Source organism: Caretta caretta, chromosome 8, assembly GCF_965140235.1.
Source record: "Caretta caretta isolate rCarCar2 chromosome 8, rCarCar1.hap1, whole genome shotgun sequence".
NCBI lineage: Eukaryota > Metazoa > Chordata > Testudines > Cheloniidae > Caretta > Caretta caretta.
Window position 1 is genome coordinate 92,468,650 of NC_134213.1, and position 22,465 is coordinate 92,491,114.

The 22,465-nt window shown below is 40.4% G+C and overlaps 1 protein-coding gene across 6 annotated transcripts in view; it reads right to left on the minus strand.

Moving 5' to 3' along the window:
* The window catches only part of PATJ (PATJ crumbs cell polarity complex component), a 211,293-nt gene that overhangs the window by 182,511 nt on the left and 6,317 nt on the right, over positions 1–22,465 (minus strand). For 4 of the 6 annotated variants that reach the window (XM_048861224.2, XM_048861229.2, XM_048861225.2 and 1 more), the window contains 11 exons: positions 19,060–19,116; positions 18,805–18,971; positions 16,879–17,073; positions 15,123–15,262; positions 13,381–13,576; positions 11,695–11,823; positions 9,360–9,572; positions 5,681–5,780; positions 4,636–4,727; positions 1,931–2,072; positions 1,493–1,627 (listed from right to left, as the gene is read on the minus strand). In XM_048861224.2, the coding sequence (XP_048717181.2) occupies positions 1,493–1,627; positions 1,931–2,072; positions 4,636–4,727; positions 5,681–5,780; positions 9,360–9,572; positions 11,695–11,823; positions 13,381–13,576; positions 15,123–15,262; positions 16,879–17,073; positions 18,805–18,971; positions 19,060–19,081 (1,531 nt within the window). In that variant the 5' untranslated portion in view covers positions 19,082–19,116. Of the gene's footprint in view, positions 1–1,492; positions 1,628–1,930; positions 2,073–4,635; positions 4,728–5,680; positions 5,781–9,359; positions 9,573–11,694; positions 11,824–12,189; positions 12,312–13,380; positions 13,577–15,122; positions 15,263–16,878; positions 17,074–18,804; positions 18,972–19,059; positions 19,117–22,465 lie in introns of those variants that run through there. The other 2 variants (XM_048861226.2, XM_075131790.1) reach the window with 2 other exon arrangements.

A 22,465-nucleotide genomic window follows, 5' to 3' on the forward strand; every position in this document is an offset into this window, starting at 1 on the left:
GGGGGGAAGGAGGGGGGGAAGAGGGCGCTTTACATTGTCTACTTGGTGTTTTGCATACAATTTTAGATTCAGAGACATTTTAAAAAAATATCAGAGTGAACATGCACCTGATTATGAACCTTTAGTGGGTGTTACTAAGAACCTCAGTCAAATTCTATCGATTTTACCATTTTTTCCTGTGAATCCAAGCAATGTTCCCTCTTTCAACTCACACTTAAATCATACATGTAAACATCAGTGAAATGCATTTTAAAAAAAAAAAAGTTCCAATTCAAACACCCATCACTATACTGATTAATTTTGGACCTAAATAGCCACAGCAGCATCATGTGTAATCGAGGACACATAGTATTGAACATCTGAATTATCATTTTTCTTCTCCATGTCCAGGTTGTCTTTAAAATGCAATTAAATTTACCAAAAATACAGGGATTTTGAGGATGAAAGATCCTATGATTTAAAAACACTTAATAATTCCTTCTGATCTTAAAATTTATTATGATAATCTAGTTTGATTTCTTTAACATAAGCAATATAATTTCACCCAGAAATTCCTGCACTGAAACCAATAACTTGCAGTGAAATAAGAGCATCTCTTTTAGAAAGACATGCAATTTTGATTTTAAAAAGACTTCAACGGATATAGAATCCACCCCATCCATTGGTAATCTGTTCCAATCATCAATTATCCCGACTTAACCAAAAACCCCCCACAAACGCCTTATTTCTAGTTTAAAATTTGTCTAGCTTTAACTTCCAGCCATGAGGTCACATTGTACCTTTGTCTGCTTGTTTAAAGTTCCCTGTAGCAATCCATGTCCCTTGCCTAGATAGTGATTTCCTACTTCACCTAGCAATCTCTTTTTAGTTAGACTGAAAATATCATTAAGCTCTTGGTCACCCATTCAAATTCAGCCCAAGTTAACAGTGACAAAAACGGATTGCCACTGTACATCTGTGGCTGGTCAGATATGAGATGACGTATTCTTTGAATTCAGAGTGGGCAGGTATCCACATACCAAAAAGCAACAGCACAGCTGTTACCCTGAACAAGGAGATCAGGGACTGAATGTCTGTGGAGTCTGAACTCATCCCTAAAGGCAGGTCATGCAGATCAGGGTTGAGACACATTGACAAGATAGTCAAGGGAAGCTTGCACAGCCACAGTTTGCACACTATCACATCTGTGTCCATTCCAGAAAGGTGCCCAACATCTCTAAGAATCAGAGCCAAAGGTCTGTGACAGGGCTGTCCATCTGGCACCTTTCCCATGTACTTACAAAAAAAAAAAAAACCTCTTGCAAGTAAATGAGAAAACACAGCAATTTTAGTTTTAGTTAAATAAAAAAGCACTGAAGAGCAGAAAATTAACATTGTTCAAGGAAAAGGAAGCCAAACGGTCACATCATTATGAAAATTAGGTTAAAGAAATGAATTTCAAGAAGTCAATAGATATACAGGAGAGGAAAGAAAAAACTACAAGGTGTTTTACCTATTTTGTGTAGATTTTGCTTCTTTTCATTTTCAAAGTTATCTTTGTCCTCTTGATCCTCCTCAGTCTCACTATCCAAATTAGTTTCTGTCTCTACAGCTCCAGACAGGACTAAGGCTGGCATATTTGGCTGCACTGTAAAGATCCAAAAAAAAACTTAAGTCAGCCAGGTAGTACACAGGATACATGATATGATAACCAGTATCCACTAGCAGCTTCCTTGTTCAGTTTACAGGAACTTTGCTGTCAACTCTACTTCACTCCCCACACACCCTTCCACCCCACATCAAAGGGTCTGATTCTTTGCAGAAGATCCTTAAGCCCAAGATTTATGGTTGCTCAGCAGCTCACAGGAACAGGCCCTAAAGGTTTATTTTGGTCATTATAAATCGGAAGAAAAATTAAATGAACCAATGGCAAAGGGAGGAAAAGAACTACCTCGCTCTAAAGATCTTCCTGAAGAGAAAGAAGCATGAGGAGGTTTCTGTCGAAGCAAGGTAAGGTGCACCACCTGGCCAGTGCGCCGCAGCGACTCCACCACTTCTTGGTTGGAGCAATCCTGAACATTAATCCCATCAACCTAGTATAGAAACAGCAGATTATAGACATCAGATTATGGTCGAGTTCTAACATTCGCAGAGATATGTAAACCAACAGTGCAACTCATCTCTAACAGTTATACTAATGGCCCTCACAGACTGCAACGTTTGCAAAAGAAGAATTGCATTAATTCAGCTACTTCAAAATAATCAGATAAATGCCATCTTCAAAGTTTATTCTTAAAAGAAAATACAAAAGAAAACAGTCTCCATGATAGCAGCATGGGCAAATACAAAACAGCAATTCTACTAGATTTACAGAAACGTAAAATAAGTTTGCTTTTCAGCAGAGTTACTGTGTGCAGACAGCAACTCGCACACTACTGTGCATAGAGAGAGCTTCCTGGATGAGTTTGAGAGACTAACAGTCTGTTCAGATCATAGCATAAGTTTTCTGCCAACCTCTACCACGCCTCCACACATAAATATGCAAACAACTATGTACGCAATCAGTGCATAGTGGTTTAAAAAAAAAAAAAAAGTGGGTAGACTCATCTAACCTGGACTCCACAGTCCCCAAATGAGAAGTGGGTAAGCTCTGTTGACCCTTGACTAGACTATGCACACAAAACTGCAGCTGTAAATACAAGAGAGCACCAAATGAGGGAGAGGCCAGGCTGTGACAGTTTAGGCATTTTTCAGAGTAACAGCCATGTTAGTCTGTATTCGCAAAAAGAAAAGGAGTACTTGTGGCACCTTAGAGACTAACCAATTTATTTGAGCATAAGCTTTCGTGAGCTACAGCTCACTTCATCGGATGCATACTGTGGAAACTGCAGAAGACATTATATACACAGAGACCATGAAACAATACCTCCTCCCACCCCACTCTCCTGCTGGTAATAGCCCATCCAAAGTGACCACTCTCTTTACAATGTGTATGATAATCAAGGTGGGCCATTTCCAGCACAAATCCAGGTTTTCTCACTCCCCCACCCCCCTCCAAAAACCACACACACAAACTCACTCTCCTGCTGGTAATAGCTCATCCAAACTGACCACTCTCCTTACAATGTGTATGATAATCAAGGTGGGCCATTTCCAGCATAAATCCATATCAAGGTTCCTCCCCCACTCTGAACGCTAGGGTACAGATGTGGGGACCTGCATGAAAAAACCTCCTAAGCTTATCTTTACCAGCTTAGGTCAAAACTTCCCCAAGGTACAAAATATTCCACCCTTTGTCCTTGGATTGGCCGCTACCACCACCAAACAAATACTGGTTACTGGGGAAGAGCTGTTTGGAAACGTCTTTCCCCCAAAATACTTCCCAAAACCTTGCACCCCACTTCCTGGACAAGGTTTGGTAAAAAGCCTCACCAATTTGCCTAGGTGACTACAGACCCAGACCCTTGGATCTTAAGAACAATGAACAATCCTCCCAACACTTGCACCCCCCTCTTTCCTGGGAAATGTTGGATAAAAAGCCTCACCAATTTGCATAGGTGACCACAGACCCAAACCCTTGGATCTGAGAACAATGAATTCCAAGTTTAAACTTGGATTTATGCTCGAAGTGGCCCACCTTGATGATCATACACATTGTAAGGAGAGTGGTCAGTTTGGATGAGCTATTACCAGCAGGAGAGTGAGTTTGTGTGTGTGGGGGGGGTGAGAGGGGGTGAGAAGACCTGGATTTGTGCTGGAAATGGCCCAACTTGATTATCATACACATTGTAAGGAGAGTGATCACTTTAGATAAGCTATTACTAGCAGGAGAGTGGGGTGGGAGGAGGTATTGTTTCATGGTCTCTGTGTATATAATGTCTTCTGCAGTTTCCACAGTATGCATCCGATGAAGTGAGCTGTAGCTCACCAAAGCTTATGCTCAAATAAATTGGTTAGTCTCTAAGGTGCCACAAGTACTCCTTTTCAGTTTAGGCATTGTATCTGCAAAACATTTGCTCCCAAATATTTTATATGCACTTTATAAAAGTCAGATCTCTCTTTCCATGTTAAGAAATCTTTATAGAGTTATTCCTACTTGTATTAGGAATGCAAAGTTAGCCATTTCATGTTAACATGGCCCTGACATTTATCCAGCAGGTTTTAATTTTTTTCCACCTATAAAAAATAGGATTTTTTTTAATACCTGCGTTATAATATTTTGAGGACGTCAACTCGATGTTAAATACTTATAGATGGGCATAAAGGACACAATTCTGCAAAGTCTCAAGCACCTTCAAATCCCACTAATTTTAACAGGAGCTGAAGATGCTCAGTACTTTAATCAGGCCCTAAGTCAAGATCCCTGCTCTAAAATGCTTCAATCCAAACATCTATCCTGTTTTACTATTTACCATTCTCTCTCATTTTTGGCAGTACATTAATAATCTAACCACTGCAAACCAGAGCTATAAGCTCAAATACTAATTCTTGCTGACAGTCATAAATTTGCCAATGTTCCTCTCTTTTACAAACGGGATGTGCTTTAGCACTGAATGAATGAAGAACAAGCTCTAGTAGAGTGTGTTTTAAAAATCCAAATATATGTAAAATAACCACTAGTTCCAAAATTGGATCCAAATGAAATATTTTACTTACAGCAATAATTTTGTCCTGGACTTGTATAAGGCCACTGTGATCTGCAGCACTGCCAGGTATTATATTTTTCACAAAGATCCCTGAAGAATCTGCTTTAAAAAACAAAACAAAAACCAACGAATGAATAAATAAATGAAAGCACTAATTTGGGCCTTTTGTTAAGCACACATTTATTTAGAGCTTAAGAACCGTGCGCCTCTGGAGGCCTGGGACCACAAGTGGAATGAAGTTGCACCTCCTCCTAGTCACAAATGAGCATTGAAATCACAACACTCACATAATTAGTAGTTATTTAGGATTCAAAATCTGCACTCAAGATAAGAGCAGCAATGCAAGCCTCCTTATACTGCCCTACTTGATTCACCCTGCTCAGAAAAGGCCCTTTCTATGTTAGGTCAGCTTCCATGCCTACACAGGCTTTGACCCACCAAATCACTTACATATGATGAATTTGACTTCAAGGGGAGTATTTATGCTTAGAAGTGAAGCATGTGCTTAAGTGCTTTGCTGGATAAAGGCCTTGCTCATCCTCTTACATTTAGTTTTAGCAATTCAATAATTTAAATCAGAGAAGTCCCTTGTGAAAAATCTCACACAAATGCACTTTTCTATTGTATAGATATATTCTGTAAGAGGGTATGTAGAAATCACAAAAAGCTTTCCTTCTTTCTCATGTGTAGAGTTGGACAAAAGCACTCTGTGAACCCATAATTACGTACAGATATTTTGGTGTGCTCCCAGAGCTCAGACACTAATGCAAAGTATGAAATAGCGGTCTGCTGAAAAAGGATCACCTTGTGAAGATGGCACACACATTAAACACTGTTGAGATGCTCACAGTCCTGCACTGTCAGAGAGATGAACTGGATAATCTAATAGGTCTTCAAATCTCAGACATCAAACTCATTAAAGAAATGAAAGTGCATGTTGAGCTATGTGGCGTGTACCAAAGACTTCAGCAAAAACATAAGGCCAGTCTGGGCATTTGATAAACCTCTGCTCTAGTCTTTCATAATCAGTCAGCACTGACTGATATATAACTCACCTACATCAGATGTTCCAGTATATCCAACAATTGTTATACCAAGGCTTTGTCCATCTTTTTTTGTAAGCTCCACATCATAGGTATCAAAAAGAGTGTTAGTCTAGAAATAAAATATTATACAGTTTATAAAACTGAATTTCCACATTACAGTAAAAAAAAAAAAGTTTGTTATATCACTAACATTTAAAATTACAGGCTAAGGGTTGAAGAAGTGACCAGTGATTTTGCTAGACCAACTATGGACACCTCAAAAGGGGTCTCGCTTCCAGAGGATAGAAAATAAAGGTGTCAATTTGGGCACCCAAAATCACTAGCCACTTTTGAAAATCTTGACTATATAATATATATGATATCAGAAACAAGTATCTGTAAATACATAAAATATTCATATACAGCCCAGGGACCATGCTTATCACAGTACCCACTGTCAGACAGTAAGTGCTTTGGAAAGTCTCTATTGGTTAATTTTTTCACCTATAAAAATAGGATTTTTTTTAAATGCCTGCATTACTAATATTTTGATGACGTCAACCCGATGTTAAATATTTAGAGATGGGAATAGAGAACTGCTTCAGGTACATGACACCATGCCAGTGGAAGAGAGAAAATACTTGGCTCTCAGTCCCCTGGCTTTATCAAAAATTATTTTTCTTGTAGACCCTATTAATGGAAAATATTTTGATTCCTTATAATCATTAAAGAAACCACACACTTGTTCTGTTTAGTGTAAAACATGCTCATGAGCTCCTTCGGACAGAGATCATTACACTCCTATGTTTGGAAAGCACCAAACATACTGTGGATGCTACCGGAAAAAAAACACAATAAGCACTTTTTGGTAATTATATCCAACAAACGCATATAGCACATTTTAAAATATGGTGTTCAAGACAAAGCTAGGTGTGCAAGACACCACTTTAATTTTATATCAATCATATGCATATCTACTTAATTACATTTAAGTGCAAGTTTGAAATGATTACTATCCTGATTTGGACTGGACCGGACCAGACCGCACAGAGAAGTGGAAGCTTCAAAGGACTTGTTTAGAACGTGAAGTGACAACAGGAAGTCAAAGCTACATTAAAAAAAAATCACTTCCACTGAACACAAGTTAAAACATGGGAGTGGGGAGAAAATCTGGAGAATTTTTAAAAAAGCTTTACAGCTTAAAAAAAAGATAAGAAGATTCATCATAAAAAGGGAAACAAGAACAGAGAAGAATGGAATAGTACATAACTTGGCACTATCTTTTGGCTTCTGAATCATCTGTTCAATGTTTTCTTAACCACAATTAAATAAGGTATTCAGACACGATCTGATCCCAGGAGAAATTTATGGATTGGTCCCCTGAAGCTGGCCCTCACCGTCCGCCGTTATGTATTTGCTCACTTGATCTTTGGTTGTTTCTCTCCACGCAGAGCCATTTTGACAGTCCAAGACCTTTCCTTCAAAGGCAACACCAGAAACCTTAGTGCCAGAGGCACTTCGCAGAATGACTGATGCCATTTCCTAATTCTGCAAAAATATTCATCTATGGCACGTTACTGGAAGTGGAGTAGTAGAATATGGATTTAACGGGTGGATTCTGGGAAATATAGACACACAATCCCAAACATAAACAGCCCATTCCCGAGCTGTGGCTAAATTGGTAGGTTGTAGGTATATATGCCTTGCACATGACTAACTGTATGAGATTTTCTGTTTCCTTATATACACAGAGTAGTGTGGATTTAGAAACTGTGGTAGAGAACTGAGGTAGCTTAATGCAAAATTAGTGGTTTAATATACAACAAACTAATGGGCAATTCAAGACATATTTCTGCTGATTTAAGCGGTAATCATAAAGCTGGAAAAATCTTGCCATTGTAAAATTCTCAGCTAGTAAATGCTTTCTCAGAAGTCAGAGTAGAACGAGATTCTGGTAGTAAAAAACTGCTATCTTTCTTGTGCAGTAGATTCCTTGGTGCAAAGTGATTTTCGTGACCTGCCTTTAACAAGTACAATAAATGAAGCAGGGAAAAACACATTCAGATTAGCTACTGCTGTCAATTTCTGCAAAGACTAATCTATCAGCAAATTGACCAGATACTTCTTCAATCTAAATGCCTGGGTTCTGCCAACAAAGAATGCAATAGATGTCATGACTAGCAATATCTGAGTTTATTGCTAGATGTCTCAGAAACCTGAAAGACTCTGCAAAGCGGTGGAAAAAACAGTACAAAAACTAACAGCAGAAAGGAGGACATTTTAGAAAGCTTGCAGCAGCTAGAGCATGCAGGATTGCTGCAGCTTGATCTATGGAACATGTATACTGCTGAACAAGTCAATCTGCAAGGTCAGTCTCTAACACAGGAAATGTGAAAATAATATATGCTAGGGGAGGAAAAGTTAAGGCTGTATATATAGTCTTGGAAAATGTGACAGAGCCAGCAAGTGATTCTACGTGGCTATATAGATTCTTTAGGAAATGCCTGTTTTCAGAGCACTACACATGTCCTGCTTTCAAGACACCAAGCTCAAAGAACTCAGGATGACATTTATTTAACCAATGTCTTCTTGGCTGCATTAGTATCTCCTGAAGGGGTGGAAAATTCGAGAGGGCAAACGAGAAAAGACAGGAGGAAGTAGAAACATTTCCATTCTCATCCACTTGAAATGTAGGCTCTTTCCCTTCCCCAATCCTCTGCTATTACTGCAACCTCACTTCAGAGGAGAACTGAACCGGTTCCCCATTATAGCTCAACATCACCTATCTTCAGAGAGAAGGATCTCTCCAGAGAGAAGTGAGGTTCTCTCCCCCACCAGAAGCTAAGAGATGCCTTTGGAGCAACCTGGTCCAGTGGGAAAGAGTGCAAACATAGGTTGTGTTTTAAAGAACAGCTCCTCTCAGATTCCAAGTTATAATCAAGAACAAGAGAAGAAAGAAAAAGGCTACTCAGAGATTCCACACCTAAATCTAACTAGCGCATTAGTAGCAGATGGCGTACAAGCACAGCTTTGTTGATGCTTCCAGACTTACTGTACACTTAGTGTAGCATTTGTTGATTTTAATTACTCAAAACTGAAGAGGATGACTTCAAAAAAAAAAAAAAAAAAACCCAAGCAACTTTAATATGACCGGGAGGAGATTTGCTAAAACAAGATTCAAATATTTAAAATACATTTTCCATCAAAGTCGTGTAGACTAGGAAGATGTTACACTTATGTTTCATGAAGAGAAGTAGCTCACTGTGCTGAACAATTCTGTTCTGGTCATAGTGCATGCTGGATTTTAGGAAAGAAAAAGTCGTCATTTTTTAAACCAGCTCAGATGAGCAAGAATGTAATAAGCTAGAAAGGAGATCTAAACGTTCCATTTATCAATAATGTTTATGATCCCGTTAAATCAAATCACTCACTTTGTAATAAATTCTGCAACACTGAAACTGCCCTGGTCAGCCTGGCCCTGAGATAATAGGTATTTATAGTATACTGTAGAAGACTACAAAAGGCTCAACTGATGGCTAAAATAAGGATCATTTAATACTATGGTATGATATTTGGAAGCTCAAATAACAAAATATGTTGCAGTCTGTCTGAAACTCTTTAGCACTTGTGAACGCTGTGCTCTCTCTTTCTGGCTGTAAGCCACAGCAGAACTTATTTGAAGAATTGTGAGGAAATGTCAGATACTTACACCCCTGTCTGGAGGAAAGGGTAATGCACCAACAGGCAAGCTCACAGGGGTTGGTGGGGTCATAGTAATCTCACATGCTGGATCTCTTGCAACCACCATCCTAACAGAATTCCCACAGTTCCTCAGCACTTGGGCAACTTGTTCACTGATCATTCCTTGTACATTGGTTCCTCCAATCTGTAAGATGTGATCTCCTGTTCTAAGTCTCCCATCCTTCAAACATGGAACATTTAAAAAAAAAATTAATAACTGGACCAAAATTTTACATTGCAGAACTGAAATTGAGTAGTATATTTTCATGGGGCAGCTAGTGCATGAAAATATCATAAAAAATAATCAATGCTACAAAACAAATAACGTAAGGAAATGCTAACACAATTAATCATTGCTTTTTCCACAGCAGTTAGCAGTTCTACAGCAAACTGATTTAAAAAAAAAAAAAAAAGTAAAACCATATTGCTCTTAATGGTACAATTAATCAGAAAAAGGTTAAATTTCATATTTACTGGGAAATAAATGCGGACACTGTTTTGTAACCCTGTAGTCTGAGATTTTCTCTGAGAACTATGCTATCCAATAGCAGAAAAGGATTTTAGGGATACAAAGCACAGCATTTTGATTTAGGGCTATTTGAAGAACCTGAACAGCTCAAATGTTAAAAACTCAACCCTGCAGGTCTTACTCACATGACTAGCCTTTACTCAAGTGACTAACTCCACTGAATGTAACAGAACTACACTCGTGACTAGTTTTGCTCATATTTATTTAAAAAAAAAAAAACAAACCAAAAAAACCCAAACAAAAAAAAAGGTTGGATTGAGACCCAATCTGTTATTTTTACTGTAAGAAAGAACCATACTAAACATACATAGGGCCATGGCCTCAGCTGGTGTAAATCTTCATATTCCTGTTGACTTAAGTACACTGATTTATACCAGCTGAGGACTTCGCCCATAATAACTAACATGCACATTAATACTGGTGTTACTTCATTGAGCTTTGGCATATACGTGCTCCATATTTCACATTTTTAACTGCATTGGTCCTCTTGTTCAATTGAAACTGATACAGTAATATCTTAATTTACAGCGGTCATTGGAAGCCAAAATATTTTGTTCCTCACAGCAAAAGAGGTGTTTCACAGTAAGTGAAAATGTATTCATTACTTCAGACCGTTTTATAGAGGAGGCTCTCAAGCAACAGCTGACTTTTTCCATTCCAGCTCTTCAAATACCCAGTTTTCATTTCTGTTCTGAATTGGAGCATGTGCTATAACCTGCCTCTTGCCTTACATTAATATTTTAAAACGCAACATGTCTTTTTTGCACACCTAAGGTTATGGGCAGCAGTTAGTAACCAGTCATAGGTTAGCTCTCATTGAAATCCCAACCCTGTTAAATGCTTCAGTTGAGGGTAGTTAGTACTGGTCATGATTGGGTCTTTAAAGACTAAGACCCCAAGGCTGCAATCTGATCCAGACAGATGAATCCGTGCACCTGTGTAGGAATCACTGACTTCAGTGGGGCTCTGCGCAGGCCCAAGCCTCTTCACATAAAAATAAATAATCTTTATAAATAACCCATGCACTGGATCTTTGAACATATACTCATGCAACTGGGCTGGCCTTGGGGAAATGATGCCCTGGGTGAACTTGTATTTTGGAACCCCTGGCCCCTGCTGCCTCCCCTACCATCCCACATCAAGCCTGGGCTGCACTGCCTCCCCCAGCCATTCCAATCTCCCTTCCGCAGCCTTGTACCCCAGGTCCATCCACTCCTTGCCTCATGACTATAGCACCCCCCTGACCATTGCACCCTGGGCGGTTGCCCACATCGCTCACTCATAAGGCCAGCCCTGCATGCAAGTACGTGCCATTACTTTCGTGGGACAACCTGCATGATTAAAGATTACAGACATGAGAATGTGCGTTTGCAGAGTTGACCCCTGTAAAGTTGTAACCAAATATATATATATTCTATACAGAATCTGCATGTCTGTTAAGAGTAGCTGTCCCAGCACGGATGACTAATGGTTGAAATTTTATTGAATGCTAAATATAATGCTGGACAAGCTTTTAATATTTCTGTCTGATCTGGAATGCAATAAAAGCCCTGCCATGCCGGAGAAGTAACTTAGCTCAGTTCCAGTGTTGACTTTTTATCAGTCATCATACCTTGAACATGTATTTATTTCTATATACAATATATATATTGGCATTCAGTCTTTGATGCTATCAGACTCCTTTTGTTTACATATATTAGTTTATTTTAGAACTGTCAAAAGAAGTTATTGTACTTTAAAACCAAATAAGAAGTGACATAAAATAACAAGTTACCCGATCTGCTAATCCGCCTGGAACAACAGTCCTTACAACAACACCATTTGATTTTCCTCCTACAATTCCAAAACCTAATCCTGAGCCATCGTTAACCAGTTCAACTTCTTCAACATGGCCCCACTGAATCTGCAGTTAATAGAAGAGGGAAATTTTAATTTCAGTTAATAATCAGTATTTCCAGTTTTCATGTCTGCTGGGAATTATTAATAATCTTATTCAGAGCAATTTCCCCACATACAACTGGAGCCATATTGAGTCTTGGTCAGTCAGTCAATGGGTTTTGCATAAATTTTGCTTTTTCACTTTCATAAGACACCATTCTTGACTACATAAAGGCAATTTAGGATTTCTTACAATAGTAAAGACTACCATTTTAATTTCTGGAAAATAAAGTTTACTGCAACCCATAGGGAGGAAAAAAGTGAGAAGTCTGCATTCACCTAGTTTTTGTTTAATATTTGCCTAGTTTCCTACTTCTGTTATTTTACTTACATGCTGAATAGAGCTCCAGTACGCTTTGTATGAAGAGCACAATATACATTTTGCCATACTGAATTGGAAGCATCTCTCTAAGCTATTTTGCACTGCAACCTTGTGGCATACAAGATAATCTGAGAACTCCTCTGCCATATGATCACCTTACATAGACACCAAAATGAGGCAAAGCAGGCAGGTTTAAGACTTCTGTGAATAAAGGATTTATTAGCATACTGAAAATCTTGGCCAAGATCAGTTAAAAATCATAAAGGAGGTTTAAAGACCCCCCACAGAGAAACATATTTCTATTTTGTTTTGTTAGTCTGTTTGGTGCAAATGCTTTAATGACAAAGCAGTTAAAATTTAATTCTTTAAAATTTTCAGAGCAATAAACAATATTGATTATCCACTAAAACCTTCAAATTTCACTAGCTCTACAATCTTCATGAGGGAAGTAATTATCCAGTACAACAAAAATCCCTCTGAAAAAGATCTCCAGCAAAGCTTCCAATATAACAAATTAAGATCACAATATTGCAAACCCCATTCTCAGGCGTGTGTGGCCCTACTAAATTATCAGGACCTGTGAGATTACATAACCGAGTATACAATAAGCCCTCACGCTCAAGAAAGTTAGTGGGTTCACAATCAGTGGAGACTAGCAACATATGAACGTTGATATGAAAAACTGGCAAACTAACCATGCAATCAAGACGTTCCCCTCACAACGATGCATGTATGCGTCACTTTATTTAAATAAGACATTGCTTTGGGGAGTTAATCATATTCTGATCAGTGGAGACTGCTGAAAGTAAACACTGCCTACCCTCTTTTAAGTCATAATCAGAGTCCAATTGCCCAAGGTAAAATGTTTTGCATTAGGTGAATTTGTAAATTGCCCTACCCTGCCCCTCTGTAAGCAGGCTCCACTACTGAGAATGGGTCAACTGACTAAAGCATCAACACCAGATCCCTCACAAAAACCCCAATATCTACTTTACAACAAATTCACGCAGCTTTGCAATGGAATCATCATATTTAGGGCATGATAACTTTAAAATGAAATACCTGCATTCTTAGACACAATTAAAAAGCACATACAGTTAGCTGCTATAAAACTAAAATAGTTAAAACTGTAAAAATCCTTTCATATGTTTAGAAAGCACTAACACCTTCCAAAAACTGATTTTTGACAGTATAACTCACAGTCTCAGGTGGATTTGTGTCACTTAAGACAGCAGAGGGTCCGCTGTTTCTTTGGACTGACTCTCTAGCAACAACCAGATGTAAAGATCCTGTGGATTGTTGGAGCAGTGCAATAGCCTGCTGATGGGAAATGCTCTTATCCAACGGGGTGCGGTTAATGGCCAGAATGTGGTCATTTTCCTTTAATCTTTGATCCCTTGATAAAAGATTAAAAGAATTTTTAAAAAAAGGATGTAACTACGTAACAGGATTTTGTCATCTAAACTGGAACATTCAGAATAAACCGTAATGCAATATTAAGTGAATTATATAAAAATGTTAATTTATTACATTGGCTCCACTAGCATACAAGTTATGTGTACAACACATTCTATTTAATAACCCAGACAAATTGGTTTTTGTTGCAACACTACTATGGTACATACGCTTGCTAGATCTTTCAGTGTATTCCCACGGTAGGTGGGGTGATCAGTGGGTGTTTCATATATAGTTGTCTGTAGTATTCCATTGTTGAAGCTGATTTTGGTGTCCAGGAAGTTGATTCTCTAGAACAGGGGTTCTCAAACTGGGGGTCAGGACCCCTCAGAGGGTCACAAGGCTATTACGTGGGGTGGGGGGGGTCGCTAGCTGTCAGCCTCCACCCCAAACCCCGCTTTGCAACCAGCATTTATAATGGTGTTAAATATATAAAAAGTGTTTTTAATTTATAAAGGGGGGGGGGTCACACTCAGACATGCTATGTGAAAGGGGTCATCAGTGCAAAAGTTTGGAAACCTCTGCTCTAGAACACTCCCACACTAGCGAGTCGAATGGATGGGTCGTGATTATTGAAGTTGTGGTGGAAATCTGAGGGAGTTTAGATATTTTCATCCTCTGGACAGACCATCAGGCATATCACTGGTTTCGTAGTGCATCTCTCCAGAAATTCTTCTTCAAGGTGGCCAATGAAGAGATTGGTATATTGGAGCCATCCTAGTACCTTGACTATAGCCATGGTTTGGCAATGTGTTTGTTGTTGAATATTAAATTATGTGTGAGGATGAATTTGATGATGTGTTTGGGGTGGATATCTGAGGGTTGGCATTATCTTGTAAATATCTGAGGCAGGCAGCAATGCTGTCACTGTAAGGGATGTTGTGAATGTAGCGGAGTTTCTAGAGGAAGTTGGTTGTATCCTGGAGGAAGCTGGTCCTTTGTGTGGTGAGTGATTTGAAGATGGTTTCTATAAGTCTCAACATTCCTTCAGTAAGATGCTGTGGCCAGATAGGATGGGTCTGCCTGGGTTCTCTTGTTTATGTATCTTGGGAACCATGTAGAAGGTCTCTGGGGGATGAGGTTGTAGAGTATCTCCTGAGGTTGTTTGGGGAATGATTTCATGATCAGAAATCAACGTAATGATCAAGAATGTGGTTTCATCTGCTGTAGCTGTGACACTCTTGCGTTCATTTCCCAGACCAGAGAAGAGCTCTGTATAAGCTCAGAAAGCTTGCCCCTCTCTCTCTCTCCAAAAGAAGTTGGTCCAATAAAAGATATTACCTCACCCACCTTGTGTCTCTAATATCCTGGGACAACACATCTACAACAACACTGCGTACCCAAAATTATTAGTCATTTTTTAAATCCTAGCCGGTGTTTTTCTTGCAATTATTTTTTTAAACATGCAAAATCATAATTTTGCTGCACTTCTGAAGGGGGATTTTTAAAAATAAAGGTTAATAAAACACAAATCTGCATATTCTTACCTGGCAGCTATGCTTCCTGGCTGGATTTCCTTGACAAAGATACCAGCTTCTCCCACGGTTTGATTTTTAAGGGCAATCACACTAAAACCAAGACCTCCAACAGATGGTTTTTCTATATCTATATATTCTATTTGCCTGCCCTAATAAAAAAAAGTTAATTTGCAACAGTAGAATGATCTTGTTTAAAATTTATGAGTACAAGAAGAACTAGTCTCTCCCCTTCTTTAAAAAAAAAAAATTCAGAATTTTGAACATATGTTACTTATATGAAAAATAAATAGGAGAGGTTTATAGAACAGAATGCAGTATATACAGGCAGCCCAAGGTTCTGAACCCTCAGGAAATTTAAGAGCTGCTTTCACACTTCATTCACATTATGAGATGAATTCCAAACTGGACAAAAAGTATGTACAAAATGCTGATTAATGCAGTTTATTTAGAATTTCTGGAAACATTGCATAACTAAAGCAAAGAACTTGTCTTTTGGCTGCTTTTTGCTTTAAAAAGGGTTAGTTTTTAGCTCGGCATTCAAAGGCTATGGTTTTTAAATACATATATTTTTCCCTCCAGTACAGAGTTTCTGGGTGCATTTACTAGTATAAAATACCCATGAAAAAATACTTTAATCACATCTGTTTTATTTAAAATAATGTTCAGTCTTTAACTCAACCAGTAAAAGATTTAGTTTGTAAAACACTACAGTTACATTAAGGTAGTCAATATTTAATATAGAAAGGAATGACTAATCAGTTAACCCAACTGATGAAAATAATGCCCAGTTTTAAATGCATAGGATAGGCCCAGTCCTACATGGTTGGATCCCTGTGCCTGTACAATAATGGCTCTGCTACACTAATATGCTACACCAGGGGTGGCCAACCTATGGCTCCAGAGCCCCATGCGGCTCTTCAGAAGTTAATTGGCGGCTCCTTGTGTAGGCACCGACTCCGGGGCTGGAGCTACAGGCGCCAACTTTCCAATGTGTTGGGAGGTGCTCATTGCTCAACCCCTTGCTCTGCCACAGGTCCTGCCCCCACTCCACCCCTTCCCGCCCCCTCCCCTGAGCCTGCTATTTCCTCGCTCCTCCCACTCCCCCTCCGAGCCTCCTCATGCCAAGAAACAGCTGATCGGGAGGTGTGAGGAGGGAGGGAAGCTCATGGGGGGCTGCTGACATATTACTGTGGCTCTTTGGCCAAGTACATCAGTAAATTCTCGCTCCTTCTCAGGGTCAGGTTGGCCACCTGTGCTACACCGTCTATGTTCATGAAGTTAGTATCAGTCTGATTAGGTTTTAAAATCAAGTTTTATTCAAATTAAATTAAGGGGTATATAAAATGTTTTTAATCACTTCCACTGTTTATACCTCTCCTATTCAGCAGCTAAAATTCAAAACTGAAATTTTTTCAGGAAACATCTCTTTCCCATGAAATTTCATCAATGGGGAAAATAATTATGGTTTTTGCCAACTGAAATTTTTCTGTTTTGGGGTATTGATTATAAGAAGAAAAAAAAGTCAAGTAAATATTTTTCATTCTTGTCAAAGTTTTTCCACCAGGTGGGTGTGTGTATGTGTGTGTGTGTGTGTGTGGGGAGGGAATCCCAACCAACTCTACTCTCTTACTGAGTTATAAGACACCACTCCCCAGGACACAGTACAGAAAGTTATGTTTGGCAATCTATTGCAACACAATGTATGCAAAAGAAATGACATTTGTTGAAAATAAGTTTAAACACACTGGCAATGACAGGACTTTACCTTTGCCATCCGTTGGATCATCATGTTTAATTCATCAGCTCCTAGTTTTGGAGTGAGTGGATCTACTCTGGGTCCAGATGAATTATAAGCCATATACACATTCCCATTAGCAATGGATCTGTCAGCATCAAATACTAGTAACCCTCTCTTAGTAAAATCAAAGTCCACTGAACGGTCTGAAGGCATGTAATTGAGCTGTTAAAAACAAGCAGAAATACTTAGTCAAATACCATCCTGCAAAAGTAAAAATCTAATATAAAAACAGATTTGCAGGGATAAGACTTTGTACAAAACCAGCCATATAAACAATTTATCAGGATTTTAAATCAGAATATTAATACCTAGTACGTACATCAGGATTACCTAAACTATTTTCACCAAGTGTATGAAAGGACTAACAGGAACAGGCATGTACTAAGGGACAACATCTAATTTGTGCACAAAATAAAAACAGGAGGAAAAGAAAAAGAGGCAGAAAGAATGCTGAATCAGATGGAGACAGAAGAAGAAATGCAGCATGACAGCAGCACTAGCCAAAACACAGTTCCTTTGGTATTAAAAAAGAATTAAAAAAAAAATACAATCCCTCCATGTTTCAGCTATTTTTTAAATGAAAAAATATTCTCTCCGTTTCCTTCCATTTCATTCTCCCTATATGTATTACATCCCTCTTTCTTGTCTTTTCCTGCTCTCCTGTTTTTCCCCTCTCCTCCCCAGGATCTAAACACATGTGGAAGGAGTGTCAAAATAGCCTTCAGACTACAGGTTAAATTTTCAAATGCACCTTGGTCACATAGGCCTAAGTCCCATGTTCAAAAGAGACTTCGGTACCTAAGGCCAGGTCTACACTTGGAAGGCTTTGCCAGTCTGTCTATACCATGTATGGACACAGCTTATAGTGGCAAAACTGAGCCAAATAAACTATACTGGCTTATCTGCCAGTATAACTATCCTGGCAAAAGCACAATTGCATCTACACAAGGGGCCTTTGCTGGCGCAGCTATGGCGGTCACAAATCACATCTCATCGTACTCCTGATCAATATAGCTATGCTAGTAATAGTTTGTAATATAGACCTGACTTAAGTCTCACTGAAAGTCAACAGGACTTATGCTAAGACACCTAGGCACTTCTGAAAATTTTATCCCGGGTCTCATGATCCTTCCTCTATTCAGTTATTTCAGTCAAAGTGTGTTACCGCTCAAGTGCTCAGGAAAGCCGAACAAACAGCAGAAGAGCCACTTGTGCTTTCTCCAGTTCACAGGCCACACATTTACCGTGTTCCCCCTGGTTGGGCCTGGTCCACAGGCAACAGATTGCACATGCTATAGTTGCTAGGAGCTGGAATTCAATATATAGCAACACCAGTCAACTAACAAATGCAGAGGCTTTCCCCTAGGAATTACAGATGTTGACATGCCAAGCAGGAGAAAGAGTTCTCTCGTTCAGGAGTGTATTTAAAAGGAACCTGAACAAAATCAACTTGTTGAATACTGATTCTGAAAATTCCAGGTATTCATTCATTATGCACTTGCCACAAACTGTGCTCCTAGATGTATTTGCATTTACAGGTAAAATTGTCTTCTCCAGCCATATGGATAATGACAGAACACCTGCAGAGCTCACTGGCACCCAGGGCATGCAGAATTAATTCCTGATTTTAAAGTTCATGTGCCTGGTTCAACTAGCCCTATGACTAGAACTGGGTGTGTAGGTGAGCATGCCAGGCACTCGGATCCTCCAGTTATCGGAGCCATAGCCCGGTTAAATACCAACGTGGTGGAAAACAGAACATTCAATCACCCCACTCACAGTTTATAAAGCCAAATGGCAGCATCCCCAGTGACACAGGCCTACATACCATAATTTAAATTCCTAAATAAATATAGCCAATAGAATAGCCAAAAAAGGTAACTTTCAACTTACTTGCTCCTTCAGTTGCTTGATGGACTGCTGAAGGGTCAGTATCTGATTAAACAAAGGGCTTCTGAGTGTGTTACATAAAATAGTCAGGTTTTCATTCTGTGAAGTCTCCCCTCTCTCTCGCAGTTTCATTTGCAGTCGATCAAGAATTTGTAGCACCTGCTGCTTATCTGATACATCCCAAAATAATACAGATTAGAATTCCGGCTCCCAATTCTCTCACTACTCAACAAAGATAATTATTCTTAAAACATCTACCTGCTGCAGGATTTTCAGGCATGGTGAATTGATCTCTTTGGAATCAGTCAGAATAATCTAGATGACGTTAAAAATAAATAAATAAATAAATAAATCGACTTAGAAACCAAGTGTAAACTAAGTTATACCTTCCAGCAGATTGCTTAAGAGACAGAGTCAACTCAAAAAAAAAAATTTTACCGTATCATTTCTATAAGTAACATGTAAGATTACTATAATCGATATTAGAGGATAAACTATTTTTTCATTGTGTTTACTTCACTTACAGTATTGTTTACTTTGTTACAATCAAATGCAGTCAGTTTCACTGCTACTTATAAATAGTCACCAAGTTTCCCTTTGTTGTTTGTTTGGGCTTTTCACAAAGCAAAAAGGACAAAAAAGATTTTTAAACACAGAAAAATGCAACTGTAAAAGACATAGAACTTGACAGAGGAGATTGAAATACAGGTATGTCACAGCAAACTATTTTAAACTTGTTTTTAATTGACTACACTTTAAGCAGATGTCCTTTCAAAATACACAACTACTTTTTCCACTGTTATTTTAATTACTGAAATACTGGCAGACTCCTCATAGTTATGGGTCAATCCTACAATCCGATCATGTGGGTGGAACCTTACATCTGTGCGAAGCCCCTCCAAAATCAGTGGTGCTCCACCCAGGCAAAATATATTGTAGAATCAGGGTCTAAAATTGGTCTAGTTGATAAGGCATTGGGGCTTGATAAGGAAATCTGAGTTCTATTCCCCGCTCTGCACCATGACCCTGCTGCGTGAACTTGAGCAAGTCACTTCACCTCTGTTTCCCCTCCTGTCCTTTGTCTGTCTTAGTTATTTAAATAAACTCTTTGGGGAGGAAAGGAGTACTTGTGGCACGTTAGAGACTAACCAATTTATTTGAACATAAGCTTTCATGAGCTACAGCTGGACCATCTCTTACTATGTGTATGTACAGTGCCTAACACAATGGGACTCCAATTTTGGTTGAGGCCTCCAGGTAGTACTGTAATAATAAATATTAGTGTTCGCAATATGTTTTGTGAGACGATAAAGCCCTAATGTGCATATCACCTTGCATTTACATAGGGCCTGGCATGCTGAGGGCCACCAAAGCAGTTTACCAACTTAAACAGATACACAGTATACGCCTGACTTTCCAACCCCCTATTACCCAAACCTCTGCAGTATCTGAATCCCCAAGGGAGACAAAGAAGGGATATGGCTAATGCAGAGGTCTGGATAATAGAGCAGAGACTCAGGGACGCGGGGGAGGCCACCCTGCTACTGAATGGCTCCTGTGAGAGCACAGAGAGCCCTGTGCAGCCCCACTGTCACAAGAGCAAGTCCATGACATACAGTTGCCAACTTTCTAATTGCACAAAACCAAACACCCTTCTGTCACCCCTTCCCCAAGGCCCCGCTCCTGCCACACCCCTTGAGGCCCCGCCCACCTTTAACTCCAGCCCCCTAGGGTGTGGGCTCCAGGATGGGGCCAGAAATGAGGAGTTCAGAGTGCGGGAGGGGGCTCCAGCCTGGGGGTGCAGGCTCTGGGGTGGGGCTGGGGATGAGGAGAGGGCTCAGGACGGGGGCAGAGGGTTGGGATGTGGGAGAGGGCGTGGGCTCCAGGAGGGAGTTAGTGCACAGGAGGGGGCTCAGGCAGGGGGTTGTGATGTGGGAGGGAGTGCAGGGTCTGGATGGGAGTTAGGGTGTGGGAGGGGGTTCTGAGCTGGGGCAGGAGGTTCAGGGTGTGGGCGGCGCTTACCTCAGGCGGCTCCAGGTCAGCATGTCCAGCCCCTAGCTGGAGGCATGGCCAGGCAGCTCTGTGCGGTGCCCCCCCCCCCAGCCCTTATTGGTCATGGTTCCCAGCCAATAGGAGCTGCAGAGCCAGCACTGGGGGCAGGGACCGTGCGTGGCGCTTCCCTGATTGACCATCTACCCAGGGGCTGCTGGGACATGCCAGCCGCTTCTGGGAGCTGCATGGACCCAGGGCAGGCAGAGAGCCTGCCTTAGCCCTGCTGCGCCACCAACCAGACTTTTAATGGCTCAGTAAGCAGTGCTGACCGGAGCCGCCAGGATCCCTTTTCGACCACCGGTTCCGGTCGAAAACCGGACGCCTGGCAACCTTACTGTGACAGTGGAGCTGCAGAGGACTCCCTGCGCTGCCACTGGACCAGTGACACCTGATCCATGAAGGCGCAAGGTGCAAGGAAGGCTGCAGTCCTGGTGGGGCAGAGCAGAGTCCTGGCCAGGGGCCTCTGCCTCCCCCTACACCTTACGCCTGCAATAATCAGAGTGTAGGAGCAGTAGCACAGGGCTCCCTCTGCAGCCCGGATGTCAATCCTACAATCCGATCATGTGGGTGGAGTCCTTCTCGATTATCCAAACAAAACCCGGATCCCCCATGTTATCTGGGGATAATCAGGAGTATACTGTGTGAGGAATAAACAAGATTAATTCATTCAAAACCAGCCCCTCTGAGGAAAGGTTTGTGCCACTTTTGCAACAATCCCTCCCTAATTCCACGCTGGGCTTTGGTCCTGAATCAACTCAGAAGAAAATACAACAGACTGAAGCACCAAGACCACTCTCTCCTATATTCCAGGCCTGACCTTGCTTAGTTTGAAAATATTTTATGAGGTTTATCAAACAGGGCAATTTTACCTGCCCCACACTCAAACACAATTCATAGGAGCTGCAAAACAATCCCATTGTGGAAGTAACTGGAAAACACCCTAAAGACAGCTCAAACACAGGAGCTGTCACACCACAAAATAAATCCAATCTGGCAGGAAACCTGAAGACTCACTAAGGAAGCAGCACATATTCAACAACCACCTCATCTAGAGGCTTGTGTTGATACTGTCTTGAAGGTGAATCATGTTTGTGTTGTAGTGGGTGGAAGGACAGTAGTTATGACATGGGGTAAGGATTCAAGAGAGAAGGATTCAAGCAGAAAAAATGGGAGTGTCCTTTTGGCTCCACCAAATAGGCAGAAGAGCCCAGGAGGAAAAAGAATCAAATGAAAATTTCCACTTACAGCCTTTAACGGTTGACTGGAGCTGCTGCTAAGAGCTATTGCAGAGGCAGCTACACACCAGTGGCAGTTGAAGTGATCCTCATGTACAGTCTATCTGTCCCAGTCCTCTTTTCTCCCCATCCTATTCTCCTCACCTCGCTAGTTCTAGTCTCACCTCCTCAGGCTTTTCGTCCTCAGCTCCTCACCTGTTCTAAGTGCTAGTCTTCTTGCACAACCATTCCCAGTTCTCTCTCTATCCCCCGACTCCTTTTCTCTGGTCTCCTCCTCTTTGCTTCCACCCCAGTTTCCACTGCAACTCCCATACTCTCTAGCTTCCAATCCTGGTAGGCTCTCCTACCAGGCTTCTTGTTCCATTTTATACTGCCCT